Source organism: Camelus dromedarius, chromosome X (assembly GCF_036321535.1).
Source record: "Camelus dromedarius isolate mCamDro1 chromosome X, mCamDro1.pat, whole genome shotgun sequence".
NCBI classification, from domain to species: Eukaryota; Metazoa; Chordata; class Mammalia; order Artiodactyla; family Camelidae; genus Camelus; species Camelus dromedarius.
The window spans coordinates 101,144,872-101,163,548 of record NC_087472.1 but is presented as its reverse complement, the minus strand read 5'-3'; the positions used below and the strand labels follow the sequence as shown (position 1 = coordinate 101,163,548).

General features: G+C 34.7%; 1 protein-coding gene across 1 annotated transcript in view; it reads right to left on the bottom strand.

Moving 5' to 3' along the window:
* Positions 1–18,677, bottom strand: part of BEND2 (BEN domain containing 2) — a 41,323-nt gene that overhangs the window by 19,739 nt on the left and 2,907 nt on the right. Inside the window, exons 3-8 of the mRNA XM_064483211.1 lie at positions 10,867–10,971; positions 9,952–10,360; positions 9,818–9,831; positions 8,663–8,861; positions 5,862–6,008; positions 4,381–4,530 (exon numbers count right to left, since the gene is read on the bottom strand). Of these exons, the coding sequence (XP_064339281.1) occupies positions 4,381–4,530; positions 5,862–6,008; positions 8,663–8,861; positions 9,818–9,831; positions 9,952–10,360; positions 10,867–10,971 (1,024 nt within the window). The remainder of the gene's footprint in view (positions 1–4,380; positions 4,531–5,861; positions 6,009–8,662; positions 8,862–9,817; positions 9,832–9,951; positions 10,361–10,866; positions 10,972–18,677) is intronic.

Sequence of the window (18,677 nt, the reverse complement as noted above, 5' to 3'; positions counted from 1 at the left end):
GTGCTACTCATAATAGATATCATTTTAAACTCACCAAAACCAGGAGTGAAGAAGAAAAGATTCTGAATCAGTATCTTGGTTAGTGTCATTTTCTATTAAAGTTGGGTAATTCATTATCTCAATTCATTTCTGTGCTGGATGTTTGAACAACATTTTGATAAATAAAACATTTTTCAGTGCTGAAGGACAAGAAATCTCAACTGTGATTTTTATTTTAGGCAAAATTATCCTTCAGGAATAAAGGAGAAATAAAGACATCCTTAGACAAAGGAAAATTTTTTTAAACTGTCACTTGCTGATTTACCCTTAAAATATGGTTAAAGGAAAATCTTCTAACAAAAAGGATACGATGAAGAAGAAATCTTGGAGCATGAGGAAGGAATAAAGAACAATAGAAAGAGCAGAAATACACATGCAGGGAAACTAGATCACTCATACATGGCTGGTGGGAATGTAAAATGGTACAGCTACACTGGAAAACAGCTTGGCAGTATTTTACAAAACTCAACTTACTATTACCACAGGACCCAGTAATGTGCTTTTGGGTGTTATCCCAGAGAAATAAAAACTGATGTTCATACAGAAACCTATACGTGAGCGTTCATAATAGCTTTACTCCAAATAGCCCGAAACTGGAAACAACCCAGATGTCCTTCAACTGGTGAACAAATAGACAAACCATGGTACGCCCATATCATGGAATAGTACTCAACAATAAAAAGGAAAGAACTACTGATATACACAGCAATTTAGATGAATCCCCAGGGAACTACGGTGAATGAAAATAGGCATCCCCAAAAGGTTACATACTATGTGAGTCTATGTAAAACTCTTGAAATAATAAAATTATAAAGAAGAAAAGCATATTAGTGGCTGCCAAGAGCAGGGAGAAGGCAGAGTAGAGATGGGAGCATGAGAGGAGAAGGGTTGGTGTGGTTTTAAAGGGCAATAGGGAGATCCTTGTGGTGATGGAAATGTTCTGAATCTTGACTGTGATAGAGGATATGGAAACATACTCATATCATGACATTATATAAAACTGAATACACATACACACACACAAGTACAAATAAAACTGAAGACATCTCAATAAAATCTGGATTTTATCAATGTCTATAGCCTGGTTTGATATTGCACTACAGTTTTGCAAGATGTTATCTTTGGGGGAAATTAGGTAAAAGCACACAAGATCTCTGCATTGTTTTTTACAATTTGCATGTGTAGCTAGAATTTTCTTAAAATGAAACTTTTAATTTTAAATTAATTAATTAAAATTAACTTTTAATTAGGAAAAGCTACCACTAGCTTACATTAAGGGTGATAATAAGTCTAGATTAAGTAGTGTTACATGTAATATGTATCATTTCAAACTCCCCCAAACTGGGAGGGATGAAGAAACATGAAGCATCTTGATCACTGACATTTTCCAAGAAAGATGGGTAATTCATCATCTGAGTGTTATTTTCCAAGCTGGTTTCTGCTTTGACCAACATTTCTATAGGGAAAACATTTTTCAAATGCTGTAAGAAAAGCCTCCCAATCTCATATCTGTATCTGATGAAATTACTCTCTAGTAATGCAGCAAAAAATAAAGATATTTACCAACAAAGGAAAATCAAAAGTTTTTGTTACTGACATACTTGAAAAAATGGCTACATGAAAACCTTCTAATAGAAAGGATACAACAGAATTCTGGAGCATTAAAGAGAAAGAAGACTGGAAAGAGCAGAAATATGGATGCAGAGAAACTAGATCACTCATACTTTGCTGGAAGGAATGAAAAATGGTACAGCTACACTGGAAAGCAGTTTGACAGTTTCTTATAAAACTAAGGATGCAATTACCATAGGACCCAGAAATTGCACTCTTGGGCATTCATCCCGGAAAAATGAAAACTTGTGTGAAAGAGTGAAATAAATGAAATGAAGCAAAATTTAAAACTATGAGTGAATATTCATATCAGTTTTATCTTTAACAGCCAAAAACAAGAAACCCAGATATTTTCAACAGGTGAACAGATAAATAAACCCTGGTACATCCATCACATGAAATACTACTGAACAATAAAAAAAAAAAAAGAAGGAACCACTGATACACACAGCAATATGAATGAATCTCCAGGGATTCACACTGAGAGAAGAAGCCAATCTCAAACACCACATGATTCCATTTATGTAACAATGCTGAAGGGACAAATAATAGATCAGGAGAAAGGATTCATGGTTGCCTTGCAACAGGGCAGAGGGTAGATGTGGGGGGCAAATGTCAACTGGAGGGAGATGGGTGTGGTTATAAAAGAGCAATATGAGATATCATGCTGGTGATGGAACTGTTTCAAGACTTGCCTGTGGTGGAGGATATGTGAACCTACACATATGAAAAAATTGTATAGAACTAAATACACACACACATATATTAATACAGGTGAAACTGGAGACATCTCAGTAATACCTATGAATGATATCATGTCAATATCTTGGTTGTAGTAATTTTTGATCATTTTGCAAGATGTTACCATTGAGGAAAATTGGGTAATGGGAACATAGGATCTCTTTGTATTATTTATTGTAACTGCCTGTGCAGCTAAATTATTCTAAAAATAAATACTTTACTTAGAAAGAGCTACCACTATCTTGAACTAAGGAGACTGAGGAATCTAGATTAAATATGCTATATGTCAAAGTATCATTTCAAACTCACCAAAACTGGGAGGAATGCAGTGACATAATGAGGAAATATCTTGACTACTGTTGTTTTCCAAAAAAGTGGATAATTTGTTGTCTCAGGGCCCTTTTCCAGGCAGTTTGAGCTTTTACCAACATTTACATAAATAAAATATTTTCAAGTACTAAAAGATAAGAATTCTCAACCATGAATTCTATATCAAGCAAAACAATACCTCAAGAATAAAGCAGATTTGTTGACAACATGGATGAATCTGGAGGGCATTTTGCTAAGTGAAATAAGCCAGACAGAAAAAGACAAATACTGTATGGTATCACTTATGTGTGGAATCTTTTAAGAATGTCAAACGCATAGAAACAAGAATGGAATGTGGCTGCCAGGGGCTTTTGGGTGGTGAGGGAAATAGGAAGTGGCTGGTAAAAGGGTACAAACTTTCAATTTTAAGATGAATGAGGTCCGGGGATCTAATGTATAACATGATGGCTATAACTGATAATACTGCATTGTATAGTTGGAATCTGCTTAGAGAGTAGAACTTAAGCGTTCTTACTACAAAAAAAAAAAAATACAAAGGTAAATGTGTGAGACGACTGAATGTTTTAACTCGATGGTGGGAATCCTTTTACAATATATACGTATATAAAATCATCACATTGTACACTTTAAATACATGACAATTTTATTTGTCAATTATAACTCAATAAAGCTGAAAAAAGAAATGAACAAACAAGTGATTAAAACAAAAAGAATAAAGAGGAAATAAAAACACTCTCACACAAAGGAATGCTAAAAGTATTTCTCACTAGCTGATTTACACTTGAGAATAGCTAAAGGAAAATCTTCTACCAGAAAAGAATGATGAAAGAACTAATCTTGGAGCACCAAAAACGAAGAAAGAACAATGAAAGCAGCAGAAATATGGATGTGGAAAACTAGATCACTCACACGTTGCTGGCAGGAAAGTAAAATGGTACAGCCTCTCTGGAAAACCGCTTGGCAGTTTCTTACAAAACTAAATATGCAATTACCACACAACCAAACATTTTCACTCTTGGGCATTTATCTAAGAGAAATTAAAACTTATGTTCACACAAAAACCTGTACATGAACAGTCATAGCAATTTTACTTGTAATACTGAAAACTGGAAAAAAATTCAGACATTCTTCAACTGTGAATCAATACACAAACTGTGGTACATCCACACCATGAAATAGTACTCAGCAATAAAGAAGAAGGAACTACTGATGCACACAAGTCAAATGAATGTCCAGGGTATCAAGCTGAGGTGAGTGCGGTTACAAAAGGGCAAGATGAGGCATCCTTATGGTGATGGAAATGTTCTGAATCTTGACTAGGTGGTGGATATCAAACCTACTCATATGGTAAAAATCAAATAGAACTAAACATGCATACACACTAATCAATACAATCAAACTGGGGAAATCTCAATAAAATCTGTAGATTTTATCAATGTCAATATCCTGGTTGTGATGTTCTGTTATAGTTTCATAAGATGTTACTGTTCGGAAAACTAGATAAAGCATCAACAGAATCACTCTATTATTTCTTACAACTACGGGATTATCTTAAATTGAAAGTTTAATTTAAAAAGAGTTATCATGAGCTTACATTAAAGATGTTGATGGATCTAAATTAAACAGTGCTACATAAAATTTGTATCATTTCAAACTCACCAAAATTGTGTGGAATGTAGTGAGTTGATGAGGCAGTATCTGGGCCACTGTCATTTCCCACTGAATTTGGGTAATACATTGTCTGAGAGCTGTTTTCCACGCTGGCTTCTGCTTTTCCCGGCGTTTCTATAAGTATAACTTTTTCAAGTGCTGAAAGATAAGAATTCTCAATTGTGAATTCTATACTGGGTGAGGCTATCCTTCAGGAAAGAATAAGAAATAAAGACATTCTGACGCAAAGTAGAAAAGATTTTTTAATTGTCCCTAGCAGATTTCCCCTTAAGAATAGCTAAAGGAAAATCTTCAAACAGAAAGGATATTATGAAAGAAGGAATCTTGGAGCATCAGGAAGGAAGAAATAACAATGGAAAGATCATAAATATGGATAGAGAGAAACTGTATCACCCACATATTGCTGTTGGGAATGTAAAATGTTATAGCCTCTCTGGAAAACTGTTTGGCAGTTTCTTATAAAACTAAACATGCTATTACTACAAGACCTGGCAACTATACTTTTAGCATTCATGACAGAGACATGAAAATTTATATTGACACAAAAATCAGTACATGAATGTTCACAGCAGCTTTACTTGTAGTATCTAAAAATTCAGAAAGAAAAAAGCCAGATGTCCTTTAATGAGTGAATGGTTTTTTTAAAAAAAAAAAAACTGTTAAAAAAAAAACTGTTGCATATCTATACCATGGGAAACTCTTCATCAATAGAAAAGAACTACTGAGAAATAAAAACTGATATTTACACAAAAGTGTATACATGAATATTTATAGCTGCTTTACTCCTAATAGCCAAAAACTGAAAAGGCCCAGATGTCCTTCAACAGGTGAACAGTTAAACAAAATGTTGTGTATCCATAGCATTGGGAATACTCTTCAGCAATAAGAGTAATAAACTACTGATACATGCCACAAACTGGATGAGTCTCCAGGGAATCAGGCTGAGTGAAAAAAGCCAATCCCAAAGGTTACACAGTGTATTATTCCACTTATAACAATAAAGACAAAATTGTACAGAGATCACGGGTAGCCAGGTGTTAGGGATGAATCTTGTATAAAGGGAAGGCTGATGTGGTTGTAAAAGGGCAACAACAAGGGATCCTTGAGTGATGTAAATGATCTCTACCTTAACTGTAGAAACTCACTTACTCATGTGCTAAGATTGCATACACACATGAAAGTGTGCACATACACATACACGTAAAACTGGAAGCACTTCAATAACATATGTGGGTTGAATAAATGTCAATAACTGGGTTGTGACCCAGTACTATAGTTTTTCAAGGTGAGGTCACTGGGGAAAATAGGTAAAGCATAAACAGGATCTCTCTGTATTTTTTTTCAACTGCATGTGAATTTTAAATAACATTTTTTAAAGTTTTAAAAAGAGCTGCAACTGGCTTATATTAAGGGTGTGGATGGATCTAGATGAACAGTGCTACTCATAATATGAATCATTTCAAACTCACCAAAATTGGTTGGAACCGAATAAGATGAAGAATTAGTATCTGGGCCACTGATATTTCCCAATAAAGCTGGGTAATACATTGTCTGAGAGCTGTTTTCCAGGTTGTTTTCTGCTTTTCCTGGCATTTCTATAAGGATGAATTTTTCAACTGCTGAAAGAAAAGAATTGTCAGCTGTGAATTCTACATGAAGTGAAATTATTCTTCAAGTAAAAGGTGAAATAAAAACATTCTGAAACAAAAGAAAACTAAAAGAATCTGTCCCTAGCAGACTTACCCATACAGAAAGGCTAAAGGAAAATCTTCAAACAGAAAGGATATGGTGAAAGAAGGAAATCTGGAGCAACGGGAAGAAAGAAAGAACAATGGGAAGAACAGAAATATGAATGTGAAGAAACAGATCACTGCTGGTAAGAATGAAAAATGGTACAGCCTCTCTAGAAAGCTGGCATTTCCTTATAAAACTAAAATGATATTACCATAAGACTCAAAAATTGCACTCTTGGCATTCATGACAGAGAAATAAAACCTTATATTCATACAAAAACCAGTTACATGGTTGTTGATAACAGCTTTACTCCTAATACAAAAAACTAAGGGAAGAAAACTAATGTCCTTCAGTGGGTGAATGGTTAAAAACAACTATTGTATATTGAAATCCTGTGAAACTATTCAGCAATAAAAAGGAAGTAAGTATGGATACATGCAACAACCTGGATGGATCTTCAAGGAATTATGCTGAGTGAAAAAAAAAATACTCAAATGTTATGTACCATAAGACTCCCTTTATGTAACACTCTTGATGTGACAAAATTATAGAAACCAGTGTTTGCCAGGGGCTAGGCAGTGGGCAAGGAAAGGGTGACCTGAGAGAGGTGGATGTGGCTATAAAAGGGCAAAAAGAGGCATCTTATGGTGATGGAAATGTTCTGTATCTTGACCGTGGTGTTGGATATCACACCTACTCATGTGATGAAATTAGACAGAAATAAACATAAACAGACACAAATTACTACAAGTAAAACTGGGAGCATCTCAATAACATCTGTGTATTGTATCAATGTCAATACCCTGGTTGTGATATTTTACTAGTTGTGTAAGATATTATCATTGGGAGGAAAGAGTCTCTTTATATTAGGGATCTCTTTATATTATTACTTACAAATATGTGTGAATTTCTTTATATTATTTCTCTTTATATTTTTTACAAATATATGCGAACCTAAAATTATTTCAAAATAAAAAGTTTCATTTTAAAAATGGGCTACGACTAGCTTGCATTAAGGATATTGACACATCTAGATGAAGCAGTGCTACTTGCAGTATGTCTCATTTGAAACTCACCAAAATTGGGTGGGAGTCTGAAAGACGAAGAACATTGGCCACTGTCATTTATCAATAAAGTTGGGTTACTTTTTGTCTCAGGGTTATCTCCCAGGCTGGTTTCTGGTGTATCTACAGGAAAAACATTTTTCAAGTGCTTAAGAAAATAACTTTCAATCATTAATTCTATACACAATGCAACTATCCTTCATTAATGTATGGGAAATAAAGACATTCCTCACATGAAGGAAAATTAAAAGAACTTGTTTCTTGCAGACTTACCCTTAAAGGAAGGCTAAAAAAATCTTCAAACAGAAAGGATATGATGAAAGAATGGATCTTTGAGCATCAAGAAGAAAGAAAGAAAGAAGAATGGAAAGAGAAGAAACATGCATGTAGAGAAATTATATCACATATATTATGGATGAAAGGTATAATGGTACAGCTACTCTGAAAAATAATTTTAGTCGTTTCATATAAAACTAATCATGGAATTACATATGACCCAGAATTACCCTCTTGGGCATTTACCTCAAAGAAATGTAAACTTACGTTTACACAAAAACCGTTACCTAACTGTCCGTAGAGCTAAACTTGTAATAGCCCAAAATTGGAAATATCCCAGATGTCCTTCAATGGTGAACAGACAAAAAGTTATACACCCACAGCATGGAACAGTATTCAACAATAAAAAGGAAGGAACTCTTGATATATGCAACAATTGGTGTAAATTGCCAGGAAATCATGTTTGGTAAAATAAATAAACAAATAAATAAAAAGTCACGTCCAAAAGGTTATACAGTATCTTATCCCATTTAAATAATAATATTCAAGTGACAAGACCATAGTAAGGGAAATCAGTTCACTGCTTGCCAGGGATTAGGAAAGGGGAGGGTGGGAGGAAAGGGTGACCAGAGGGAGTAGTTGTTGTTATAAAAAGGGCAATATGAAGGGTTTTTGTGGTAAGGATGGAAATGTTCTATATTACATCTGTGATGGTGGGGAAATACATCAACTCATGGAATAAAATTGCATAGAACTAAATACACACAAACATACACACACACACACAAATGTATATTTAATCAATGTCAGTATCCTAATTGTGATATTTCACTATAGTTTAACAAGATCGTGTTGAGGAAAATGGGTACAGCATAAATAGGATCTCTGTATGATTTCTATGATTTCACATGAATCTAAAATTATTTCAAAATAAAAAGCTTAATTTAAAAAAGAGCTACCCACAGGAAAAAAAATGTGACAATGAATATATATATATATGTTCATGTATAACTGAAAAATTGTGCTCTACACTGGAATTTGACACAACATTGTAAAATGATTATAAATCAATAAAAAATGTTAAAAAATAAAATAAAAATAAAAATAAAAAAGAGCTACCCATTGATTTGCACTGAGAATGTTAGTAAATCTAGATTAAATAGTGCTACTTGTAACATGTGTCATTTCAAACTCACTAAAATTGAGAGGGATGAAGATAGATGAAGAAGCAGTATCTTGGCCACTGTCATTTCTGAATAAAGTTGGGTAATGCACTGATTCTGTGCTGTTTTCAAGGCTGATTTCTTCTTTTCCTGGCATTTCTGTAAATAAAAAGTTTTCAAGGGCTACAATACAAGAACTTTCATCCACAAATTCTACACTGGGGAAACTATCCTTCAGGAAAAAAAGGGAAATAAAGATATTCTCACACAAAGGAAAAGTAAAAGATTTTGTCCCCAGCAGACTTACTCTTAAAGAAAAAACTAGAAGAAAATCTTCTATCAGATAGGATATGATGTAAGAATGAATCATGAAGCAGCAGAAGGAAGAAAGGATCATGGAAACAGCAGAAATGCAGAAATAGGGATGCAGAGAAACTGGATCACTCATACATAACTGATAGGAATGTAAAATGGTACAGGTACACTGGAAAACAGGTAGTTTCTCATAAAATTAAACATGTAATTAACATATAACTAGCAATTGCACTCTTGGGTATACATGTCAGAGAAATGAAAACTTTTATTTACACAAAAACCTATACATGAATATTCATAGTAAATAATAGTCAAAAACTGAAAAAAAAAACCACCGAATTTTCCTCAACAGATGAATGGTTAAACTATGACACATCTGTACTCAGCAATAAAAAGGAACTAGTGAACAACTTGGTTTAATCTCTAGGGACTTGCATTGAGTAGAAAAAGCCAGTATCAAAATGTTACATACTACATGCATCCAAATATATAACAATTTGAAGTGACAAAGTTCTCAAATGGAGACTAGATCAGTGGTTGTCAACAGTTAGAGACAGGGGAACAGGGAGGGCAGGGTTACCGGAGGGTGATAGGTGTGGTTATAAAAAGGCAATACAAATGATCTTTGTGGCGATGGAAATGTTCTATACCTTGACTATGGCAGTGGATATACAAACCTTCTCATGTGATAAAACTGCACAGAACTAAATGTACAGACACAAATGAATACAAGTCAAACAAAACTGCTGAATAAGATCGGTGGATTATATCAACGTCAATATCCTGGTTGTGATATTTTACTGTAGTTTTACAAGATGTTACCTACCATTGGGGGAAACTGGGTAAAAGGCATCACTCTGCATTATTTCTTACAACTACATGTGAATCTACAATTATCTCAATATAAAACTTTTAGTTAAAAAATAGCTATCACTAGTTTGCATTAAGGATGCTTTAGAATCTAGATTAAAGGATGCTATTTATAATGTGTGGCATTTCAAACTCACCAGAATTGGGAAGGATGCAGAGAGGTGGCAAGGCAGTGTCTGGGCTCACGCTATTATTTCCCATTATAGTTGAGGGTGTCTTAGGGGTGTCTGCCAGACTGGGTTCTCCCTGTGGGAAAACTGCTGAAGGTACTGCTAGATTAGCCTGGGCAGGTGAGATAACACTGTTGGTACTTTCTGCACCTTCGCTGAAAAAGTAGGATGGAACAGCAGGATCAGAAAACGGGCTGCCTGGTGTGAGACTTGGCTGTAATGAATACGTGGAGACAATTTTGGGAAGTGGTCGACTTTCCATGAGGACTGGCTCCTGCAGTTTAGGAAGTGCTGCTGACTGAAGAGATGTTCCTACAGGGTTGATCTCGGCACCGTTTTCTTGCCTTTCCACTGGAATAGTTGGGCTACAATCTCCCTGTCCAGGGTAAGAGAACACAATGGGTTAAGCTCCTTTCTTTGGTTTTTAGACTTAATTTCTCCATGAGGTATACAATCAAAACATTTTTGTGCAAATCCAGATGACCTCTAAAATGACACAAAGCCAGTATTAATCATCTGTGAGTAAAATTAAGAATTAAAAAGTTGGTAAAAAACATTAATACCTATTTTCCTTGCAATATCATTTTCCAAAGTCAAGTAAAAATGTTGAATTTTGATTATATGATTTTTATTCCTCTTCAACCTTACACTTTGATTGCATTTTATACCTCATGGTTACAAACATATAAATACTCAGTATCATAATCTCTCAAACCTAAACTAAACTTCAGCATTCTTCCAAAGGAGGTTTAGTCTCCAACCTGCTGCTAAAGTAAGTATAGATAAACCCACAGAGTTATTAGTTCTCTCTCACTTCTAACTGACTGATTTTTAGAAACTAGAGGCTTATCAAAGTAGTAAAAATGTTCTTGTAACACTTACATAGTTTAGTGACAATGATTTCTCCAAAGAATGCTGCATTCGTGAAACAATTTCACAAAGGCGGTTAACCTGCCTCTCTATGTTTTCAAGAAGTTCTTGCAAACCCTGTTATAATAAAAAAATTTTAGTAATTCCTATTTGGAAAGAAATGTAACATATAAGAAAATACCATAAAGCCAAACTTTGACTGCTAGAAACAAAGTTCTCAAGCGGTGAGAAATTTCTTGTTTCCCATTTGATGCCTAGTTGTTAGTGACACAGAGCTGAGCTGGCTGAGATAGGAGCCCTGACCTCCCACTCAGCTACTCCTCGTCCCACAGGCATTTTAAGAAGCTTGAACACTGGAAAGTGAATGTACCACAAGCTCTATAAGCCATCACATTTATGATGGAATCATTCTACATCAAGGAAGGTGCTATTTTAAGAAAAATATGTTCAAATCTGCTAAAAGGCCAAAGAGCCTCTTTGCATGTAATGATGGTATAAATTAACAGGCAGTGACCGGTCCACTGTGGAAAGAACAGTGAGTCAAATATAACCGATGTGACTTTCAGCGTCAGAGTATTTTACAATCATGTAATTAACATTAACCTTACAAAGCCTTTCAGTACATGGCCCCCATATACCAGTCAGGTATGTGACTGATAAAACCTGAGAATTCTTAAAATACACAGAAATTTCATTCGGGCAAAAAATACACTTAAATGAAGAGCCCAGAACCATTACCTCATTCATTCATTCAAATAAACATTTATGGAGGGCCTACCCCCTGTCAGAACTACTTTGCTAGATGCTAGGAATGCAGGCATAAAAAAAAAAAGAAAAGAAAAAACCAACCAGCTCCTGCCGAACTTCCATTTTAGCTGGGGAGAAAGACAAGCAAATAGACAATTTCAGTGAAGAAATTGGTTAGCAGCCTGGACAGTGGTTCTCAAAGTGTGGTCCATGGACCAGTATCAGTATCACCTACAGCTTGTCAGAAATGCAAAATCAACAGATAAACAACAAGCTTTTACTGTATAGCACAGGGAACTATATTCAATATCTTGTAGTGATCTATAATGCAAAAGAATCTGAAAAGGAATTTATGTATGTATATATATGACTGAAATATTATGCTGTACACTAGAAATTGGCACAACATTGTAAACTGACTATACTTCAATTAAAAAAGGAAAAAAAGAAAAGATGCAAAATCTCCCACCTCAGACCTGATGCAGGAACTCTGAGAGCAAGGGCAGCCACCTATGTTTTCACAAACCCTCCAGGTGATTTGAATGTATGATCAAATGTGAGACTCACTGGCCTATAGCACTGGGGTAAGCAGCACAGGCTCTCAGAGAATGAGGTTGGGTTCAAATACTAGAGTTCTACCACTTATTAGCTCTGTGACCTTGGGTAAGTTACTTAACTTCTCTGTGCATCAATTTCCTCATGTATAGAATTGGGGATGAAAATCTCTCTCAAAGTTATCTTGAGGACAAAACGAGGTACTATAGTATTATTATAATACTAACATAATAATAACAATACTACATAATAACTGGTCCAATAGTGCTCGATCATCTATCATTATTACCAGTGCCATGATACAAGTAAGAACAGGAGGCTAAGTGTGCACAGAAAAAAAATGGGACCTAATCCAGGCTGGCAGTCATGGCAGTCTTTTCAGAGAAGGAAATGTCTGTATTGAGAATTAAAAGATGAGAAATTGTTCACCAGGTGAAGATGCACGGAAGGGCACACAGGGCAGAAGGAACAGCAAATTCAAAAATACCAGAACATGAATTAGCATAATATATTTAGGTAACTATTTATAGTTTAGTGCAAAGTGTGACACTTAGAGGAAAAAGTGTTGGGAAAGGAGGCTGAGGAGGTAAGAAGTGCCATATTTATATTTTTACCCTGAAGGCAATAGAAACTCAAGCATGGGAAAGACATGAGTCAGACTCATTTTTAGAAAATGTTAAAAAAAAATGATGAGAGTCTGGATCAACGTCATAGTAGTTAGGATGTAAAAGAAACTGGTTTGAGTTATATTAAAGAGAGAGAGAGCCACCAGATTTAGTGAATGTGGGAGAGGAGGAGGAACTAGTCAAGGACAATGTCTGGATTTCTGGCTTAAACAATAAAGGAAATGGTAGTTGTTAACCTGAGAGAGGAAATAAGGAAAAGATGATTTTGTACACATTTTATAGCGTTCTCTAGCAGGTGATGGCTAAATACATACATGATTCTGGGGCCACAGAGAGCAGCATAGGCTAAAGACATAGATTTTCAGAATTGTACGGAATCAAAAGCTTTGGTAAAAAGAGAATCATTCAGGTAAATTTAGACTGAGAGAGGGACTAATGGACAGTACAAAATAACTTAGAAGAGAAAGAAGTAATTTCAAAAACAGAAGAACACTTTTAATACGTCCAAATAATATGCTCAAGACATTCAGGATGATATCACACAATAAAAAACAAAAATATAATGCTATAAAATATTGGGAATTAGAAAATAAGAACAAATTACTGAAAATTATAAGTATGATTGACTGTGCCAAAAAAAAAAATCAACAGAACACCAGGAAGACAAAGTCAAGGATATCTGTCAGAACACTGCACATGGCCAGAGACAGAAAGTGAGATAAACATTAAGCAATGTGGATGATGTAAGAGTTGTCACATACAACTAAAAGTCATTCTAGATAGAGGGAACAGAGTATACAGAAAGGAGGAAAGAAGAAAAAAAATTCTACCAGAGCTAAAGAATGGTACAAATCTTCATATTGAAAAGGCTCAGGATATATAGAAAAGAGATAAAGGTTCTAAAAGTTTCCAAAGACAAAGAAAAAAAATTCATCTATAAAGAATCATAATACTAACAAACTTCTAAAGAGCACTAGATGCTAGGATAGAATTTCTATGGGAAAGTAATTTTGAACCTAGAATTCCATACTTAGCATGAGGGACAAATATGGGACATAAGAGACATAAAGGGATACCAAGAAATTTTCAGATATGCTAAGACTCTGGAAATGTAACTCATATGCACCTTTCTTGGAAAAAAAATGTTTAAGGAGTAGTTACTCAGGGAAAATTAAAAAGAAAACAAGAGGGGAATCCAAGATGAGGAAGCCATGGGATCCAAGAAGCAGCAGGCAATCAAAAACAGTACTGAGATGACAGTTGTGTGCATAAAGTAACTGGTTTAAATTAGAATAGGAAGGATTAGTGAAAAAATGACTTTAAGAAGAAAAAAGATTCCATTTAACATGGAGAATGACTCTGAAGTCCAAAAATCCTAGCAAAGAGATGAAAAAGCTGTATTTCTTCTCTCAGCAAAAATAAACAGTCAGCAGAAACTCCAAAAGGAAAAAAAAAACTTCTATATAAGAAAATGTTTAGGCAAATAAATCCCAGTTCAAAAAGAAAACCAACTAGAATATAACATGATGTTGAGTGCTGCTGGAATACAGGAGAGAATCCTAGACTTTGATGCTCAGGACACTGAATAGTAGAGAATTAGCAACATAAGATTATATTTCTTAATTAACTCAATATGGATTAAAGACTTGAATGTAAGACCAGAAACCATAAAACTAGAAGAAAACACAAGCAGAAAGCTCCTTGACATCAGTCTTAGCAATACTTTTCTGGATCTGACCCCAAAGGCAATGACAAAAGCAAAAATAAATGGGACTACATCAAACTAAAAGGCTTCTGCATCGTGAAGGAAACCATCAACAAAACAAAAAGGCAACCTACTGAATTGGAGAAGATATTTTCAAGTCATATATCTGATAAGAGGTTAATACCCAAAATATATACAACTCAATAACAAAAAACAATCCAATTAAAAAATGTGCAGAGGAACTGAACAGACAGATATTCCTCCAAAAACATACAAATGGCCAACAAGTACATGAAAAGATGCTCACTAATCATCAGAGAAATGCAAATCAAAACTACAATGAGATTACACCTCACAGCTGTCCAAAGAGCTATTATCAAGAGAACAAGAAATAACATGCATTGGTAAGGATGTAGAGAAAAAAGAACCCTCCTGTGCCGTTGGTGGGAATGTAAATTGGTGCAGTCACTATGGAAAACACTTAAGGAGGTTCCTCAAAAAACTAAAAATAGAACTACCATATAATCCAGCAATTCCACTTTGGGCTATTTGTACAAAGAAATGGAAGACACTAATTTGAAAAGCATAGTCAATAATATTGTGTTGCAAATTTGAAAGTTACTAAGAAAGTAAATCTTAAAAGCTGTTATCACAAAAAAAATTTTGTAACTCTGTATGATGACAGATGATAACTAGACTTATTGTGAGAATCATTTTGCTATGTATAAAAATGTTGAATCATTATGTTGTACACTTGAAATTAATACCATGTTGTATGTCAATTATACTTCAATAAAAAATTATATTTGTTTCCCTATGAGGCCAATGATATTATTTAGTTCTATAGAAAATGTTTACAAAATCCGAGAATTGTAAGCACTGACTATTTATTTTTGATTTTTAGAAATAACCTATATCCAAAACATGGAAGGCTTATTAATAGTTTACAGAACAAAATTTATAAACTTTGACAATGGTAGGAATGTAAGAAATGGGCATTGTAAGGAAGTAAATGGAGGATAGTGTATGGAATGCTAATTTCTAGTTCTTAAGCGATGGAGCATGAGTATGGTTAAAGGACTGCTGTCTAAAGCTGACAAAACAGGTAAAAAAGTTTATTAGTAAAAATTACAGTGAGCAATAAAAGAACTACAAATAACAGTGTAACTAATTTCAGAGTGGGGAAGATGAAAGAATTAAATTCCTCATCTTTCAAAGTGGTAAGTTAATAGTTAACATCGAAAGAATCTGAAAAAATATATATATGTATATGTATAACAGAATCACTTTGCTGTACACCTGAAACTAACATTGTAAATCAATTACACTTCAACAAAAAATGAAATTTTAAAAAGTTAACATAGAAAGTTAACACAAAAAGAAACAGAATATATTATTTGTATAATGGTAGAAACTACAAGAATTTAAAGACTATTAAAGGTGGTTGCCTCCAAGGTACAGGGCTGAGTGTGGAGAGGAAAAGACTTCCATGTTTCATTTAAGCTACTCTCTACTGTTTAACTTTTCTGTGAACTATATACATATGTCTTACTTTTATGATTAAAAGAGAGAGAGATAAAAACAGGAAGTTAGATGTTTAGATAGTAAATAGAAATGACATTCAAAGAGCTCGGTTATGAAGGGAAGAAGAGAGCAAGGATGACAGCTAAAGAGGCCAAAAGAAGTGATTTTTTAAAAACTGTAGGAGGATGAATATGCTGAGTGATAGAGACAGAGGCTGAAGATGTAGAGGAGAGAGGGATGACCAATGGAGGGAGGTGTCTGAACACAGGGAAAGAGAGTTGGATGCAGAAACCAGCAAAGGTGTTAGCCTGACAGAGGAAAACACCTTCCCATTCTAATGGTCGGGAAGGAGGTCAGCAGAGAGATGGATCCAGGCAAGTTTGTTGGCTGTGGGGAGAGGAATCAGGACTTGGGGGAGATTTCTGTTCCACGTCCTCCATTTTCTCCATGAAATAAGAGACAAGGATTAGGGTTGTCTGAAAATCACTGGGCAATGGTGGGCAAGGATCAAAAAAAGGAAAAGATGAAATGCTGCACCATGTGGCCCAGACTGGTAAGGGAAGGAGCTGAAGAAAGGAGGGAGCTGTCAAATTAGGAGAAATGGAGAGGATCCCTGAGGGCTGTTTCAGGGCCGTGACTTTGGAATCTGGGCATTTCTTATTGTAGATGCTCTGTCTCACCACATCCTGCACATCGCTCAGAAGGTCCTGGTAGAGCAGTGTCAACCTAGTTCGTCATGTTTACTGATGTAAAGCAGGCCAGGGATGGCCCTGCTCAAAGTCAGAACTCTCTACGTCACCCCTACAGTCCCACCCTCTGGACATCCTTCCCCAGAAGACACCATAGGTTCCCTTTAAGTATTCCACTTCTCTTCTCAAGAGTAATAATGATAAAGACTCACATAAGCATCTTTTACTTTTCAAAGTATGCTAGCTCATTTTAATTAAGAAACTTTATATGTGAAGGAACATTTTTTTATAAATGTTCTTTACTTCTAGGGTATGCAGCTCACAAAACCCTTGATAATTACATACTTCTTTTCTATCAGTCTCTATCAACATGTCAATTTTTACAAAATCCCCTCAAAATTATGTAAGATATACTCTTTAAAAAACAGTGGTGGGCTGCCATTTTGTTTCAATTGAGATATCTTGATAACACATTTAGGCATAGTAAATTTATTCCAAATCAGCCAATTTTCTTAAAAAAGAATGTTGGAGAAATTCAATATTGAACGGTCTAGATGAAAGAGACTTAACTACACTTAAGCAGTTATGGGTTATTTTTTTTTAAGCTACAAAAGTCATATTTTTAGTTCAAGTTTTTCACCTAGGGATGTTGTTTCAAGTAGATATTTTTTCAAATGTATCACAGTGGAGTGATAATCATACAGAACTCAGCATAGCAAATTTTCTATTAACAGTACAATGAAATTGAATGATGTAAAGAAAATTTCAGCTCAATGTCTTAGAAAACTACAATTAAGAGACAACTTTGATACTTCACAATTGCGTTGGAGTTTTGGAAGTTGGTTTCGATGATTTTCATCAAAGAAAACTTCAGATGCATTGCACGCCTATTAATAGCACAGAAATAAGTAAGTCAATTTTTAATGTCTCTGAGAGCCAAATAAAACACTAGAAAAAATAACGTTATATATTTCTGTATTTTAATTGTTCTTTTATTACCTACATTCCAAAAGGATTTCAGAAGTCTACAATATAAAGCAGAGATAAAGTAAAACCAAAACCCACATTCATGAGAATGAAAAAGATAAGAGCTGATTTAAAAGGGGGTTAAAGGAAGGAAGTTATTATATAAGAATCTAAGTTTAAGAAAAGCTTCTGAATATCAGTATGAACGCATAATTTACAATATATATAAAAACAGATATAGAAATGTAAATGTATGCATACGCATGGATTAGTATACATACATTTATTTCCTAGCTCTGTCCACTGAGAAGGCCTAAGATCAACGACACAAGAGTAGCAATGAACACACCTAGTGTCCAGGTCTTGATTTCTAAATACCACTCTCCAATAAAAGGAACCAGAGCTCCTTGGAGAGAGGTGAATTCCAGGGCTGACACAGGGAAATTATAAATGAGGCTAGAACACCTTGTAATGTCAGAAAATAAGAAACTGCTCAAAAAAAAAAAAGTGGGGGCATGTCAAAAAGCCACAGGCGGCAGTTGGAGGGAGCTCCCAATGGCCAAAGCTGGAAAATTTGATCAACAAAATAATGATAATGTTGGATGACAACTTTTTTAATACAATAAATGCTCATGAGTCCATACTGATATAAAATATATAACTGAATAAATAAATAAATGAGGGAGAAAGGACAATTATTCCTTACAAACCAATTCCAATTAATAAATATAAAGCAATAAGGAAAACAGAAAGTCACCATTAGGCAAATACCACATTAGTAAACATTGCAGGTAAAGTCCATGGTAAAATCCATGAGCTAAGTCAACTCAGGGTAAAAAGCTGAGGACAGGATATTAGCATAGCATCAAAGTACACTCCCACCCAAGATATTTATTAATTACAAAGGGAAAATAGTAACTTTGCAGTGAAAAAAAATCCAGAAGACACCATGATAACCAGGTGACTGATGTTAACACTAGTCAAAAGCTATATGGAAACCTTGTACTCCTG